At 38.2% G+C, this 3285-nt stretch overlaps 1 protein-coding gene across 1 annotated transcript in view; it reads right to left on the bottom strand.

The window, feature by feature from the left end:
• Positions 1 to 3285, bottom strand: part of RBL1 (RB transcriptional corepressor like 1) — a 75192-nt gene that overhangs the window by 48689 nt on the left and 23218 nt on the right. Inside the window, exons 8-9 of the mRNA XM_007447731.1 lie at positions 2588 to 2774; positions 1598 to 1764 (exon numbers count right to left, since the gene is read on the bottom strand). Coding sequence (XP_007447793.1) covers positions 1598 to 1764; positions 2588 to 2774 — 354 coding nt within the window. The remainder of the gene's footprint in view (positions 1 to 1597; positions 1765 to 2587; positions 2775 to 3285) is intronic.

Genomic DNA, 3285 nt, shown 5'->3' with positions numbered 1-3285 from the left:
GATCCATAAACGTGGAATGTCTTTCCATTTATTTGTTTCTAGGTTCTATGTCTTTTGCATTCTATGTTTTCTTCCTTCCTTCCTTCTCTTGTGCTTTAAAATGTCTGCAAGATGCTTTGCCATTTCTTTTTAACTTGTTCATGCTAAATGGATAGTACAGTTCAGATCTATTTATTCAAATGCTATGAGGGTAGATCTTTATGAATCTTCCTACTTTACATGCAATCTGCTTACCTTCTGAGCTGTGGTTGAGGCTGGGGATTCTTCTGTCCACTTTTCTATAGACTGAGGTCTGGGGACTAGCGGGAGGGCACAGATGTGCTATGTTCAGCTTTTGTTAGAGGATCAGGGCTTTGCTTTCTCTTCTGAGATTTAGTTAAATGTCCCCATTCCAGGGTTCACTATACCTAGGTCAGGGATATCTTCTAGCTCTATGAAGATCTCTCCCCAAATAAGCTAGAAACCTTGGAAAATGGCAGGCCCTGAGAATTTTTCATATTTCTGCTATCTTGGTGGTATACAGGGACTTTCACTTGGGGAGGTTTCTATGACTTTTTACTCATCTGCCTACTCACTCCATTTGTTTCTCTCCACATCTGGGTTATTAATGAGTATTTTCAAGATCCTATCAATAGGACTTCCCTGGTGGCGCAGTGGTTAAGAATCTGCCTGCCGATGCAGGGGACGTGGGTTCGAGCCCTGGTCCGGGAAGATCCCACATGCTGCGGAGCAACTAAGCCCGTGCATCACAACTACTGAGCCCGCGTGCCACAACTACTGAAGTCCGCACACCTAGAGCCCACACTCTGCAACAAAAGAAGCCACCGCAATGAGAAGTCCGCGCACCGCAATGAAGAGTAGCCCCCGCTTGCCACAATTACAGAAAGCCCATGCGCAGCAACAAAGATCCAACACAGCCAAAAATAATAAATAAATTAATTAATTAAAAGATCCCATCAACACACCCTTTTCCCCCAGTAACGCTTCTTGGGGATGGGCATACCAGAAGCATCCGTTTCCTTTCCTGACCACCACTTTGGAAAATTATAGCATGAAATCATATCCCTCTCCTCATTTGGTTTCTGCTGATAGATAGTCTGCTGATTTTTACTATTCTGTTATTAGGTATTAGGAAATAAGGTTCTCTAATCTGGCCTCACTTTATCACCTTTACTATGAAATATGCTTCTTTTTCTTAGACAATTGCATAAAATTCCATTTCACAGCTGTACCATCAATATGTAACCAGTCTCCCATTTGATGGACATTCATATTGAACCCGTTTAAAAACAATGTAAAAAGAAAAACAGTAATGCATAAATTAGGGGTGTTACCAGAATGGAATGTTGGAGCTAAATAACCTTTAAGATGCATTTAACCTTAAAAGTCTATAATAATATGACATAAAATTTATATATAATTTTTAATAGGTACTTCTATCTGATTTTAGGTCAACATACTTTGTGACTGAAATGGTACAGTAAAACTTGCCAGATGTATATCCACTATCTCCAGAATTCGGAAATACTGAAAACAGAATGGAATACAGAATCTAATTTAAAAGAGACATTTGGAAAAATACTAGTATTGTACTCACTCAAAAATGTTTATAAGTTGTTCACTTGGTGCATTTTTCAGTCCAGCCACAATACTCTGTAACCGGCTCACGCTTTGGGTAGCTGAAGCAACAGGAGTAATGACTGCTTCTTTTTCTCTTAAATATCGTCGTCCTGTCAGTGGTGTAGAAGGTGCAAATAATGTTTTCTGCCAGAAAAGAAAATTATGTGAGATTAAAAAGCAACCCTCTTCCCCATTATGTGTTTAATTCAGTACATATGCCATCTTCTCTATTCATGTTTAGTAGGTTACTTTCTCCCCCTCTTCTGGTTACCCACCAAATTTTTAGCAATATTATGCTAATAACCTTTGAATAACACTTTCCCAAAGTGCTTTCTATCCATAATCTCATTTTATCTTCATAACATTCATTTGAAATATAACAGGCACATTTTCATTTTACATGTGAGGAAATAGGCACAGAGAAGTTATAAAACTTGTTTAAGCTGACAAAGGTAATGGCAGAGCTGGGACTAAAACTTAGGTTTCTGTCTTCTGGACCAGTGAATTTTCCATTAGACCTCATCCTCCAACCCACCTAACACATAAATACAGAATTAAGCTTTGGCTAATAACAATCAAATCCAGAGTTATATGGCTGAAGTTTGGGAAGAGCACATAGTTCATCATGGGTAGGAGAGCAAACTAAATTTTAAATCAAGAGAAGAGTGGCTAAAGTGATGCAAAGAAAAAATAGGAGGAAAGCATAAATCCTTCTTCATATCCAAAGACACATACTCTACTGAAAACCCAGGCATTCTGGGAAAATATCCAAATATGAAAAATTGCAAGAAATGAGGTAAAAATACTAAATGCCATAGTTTTGAAAGCTACCTTTAAGGCTTTCATGGGAAATATGAGTTAGTAGAAGAAACTCAAGATTTAACTTGAAAGATGCTTCTGCTGTTAGTAGAAAAACACACACAGAGAAAAAGATCATTCAAGACTGAGGCCAGGCTAGGTTAATTACTTTTTCAAAGTGTTGTTGAAGGTTACACTCCACATTAGCCTGTGCTGTCAGTTTCCCTAATGGGGCATCACCAGTGAACTTTCGAGGAGTTCCAATTTCCTCTTCTGCATCTGCTCCCAAAAAGATCCTCTCATCAAAGTCACCAACAGTTAAAACATATTCTTCATACTCCTTGTTCACTGCTTTGCTGAAAAGAGAATTATTTTAAGCTGCTAGAACAAAACTAAGTTACACAATGGATTTATCTTGACTTGAAGATAGATTTTGACTGCACAGACTAGGAACGCTCATGACTTTCTAGTTTTTATTAACTTTGCCCATCTAACAATATCAGAGGTTTCTATCCGATCACAGACATTCTTCACATTCACATACATGGCAATAAATTACTTTGAAAGGTGAGTGAAAAGAATATACACTTAGCTCAACATCATTAATCATTAGAGAAATGCAAATCAAAACTACAATGAGATATCATCTCACACCAGTCAGAATGGCCATCATCAAAAAATCTAGAAACAATAAATGCTGGAGAGGGTGTGGAGAAAAGGGAACACTCTTGCACTGCTGGTGGGAATGTGAATTGGTTCAGCCACTATGGAGAACAGTATGGAGGTTCCTTAAAAAACTACAAATAGAACTACCATATGACCCAGCAATCCCACTACTAGGCATATACCCTGAGAAAACCAGAATTC

This window comes from Lipotes vexillifer, unplaced genomic scaffold, assembly GCF_000442215.2.
Source record: "Lipotes vexillifer unplaced genomic scaffold, Lipotes_vexillifer_v1.1 scaffold397, whole genome shotgun sequence".
In the NCBI taxonomy this organism is placed as follows: Eukaryota; Metazoa; Chordata; class Mammalia; order Artiodactyla; family Lipotidae; genus Lipotes; species Lipotes vexillifer.
Note: the sequence above shows the minus strand (reverse complement) of the source record. Positions and strands in the feature narration are given on the sequence as shown.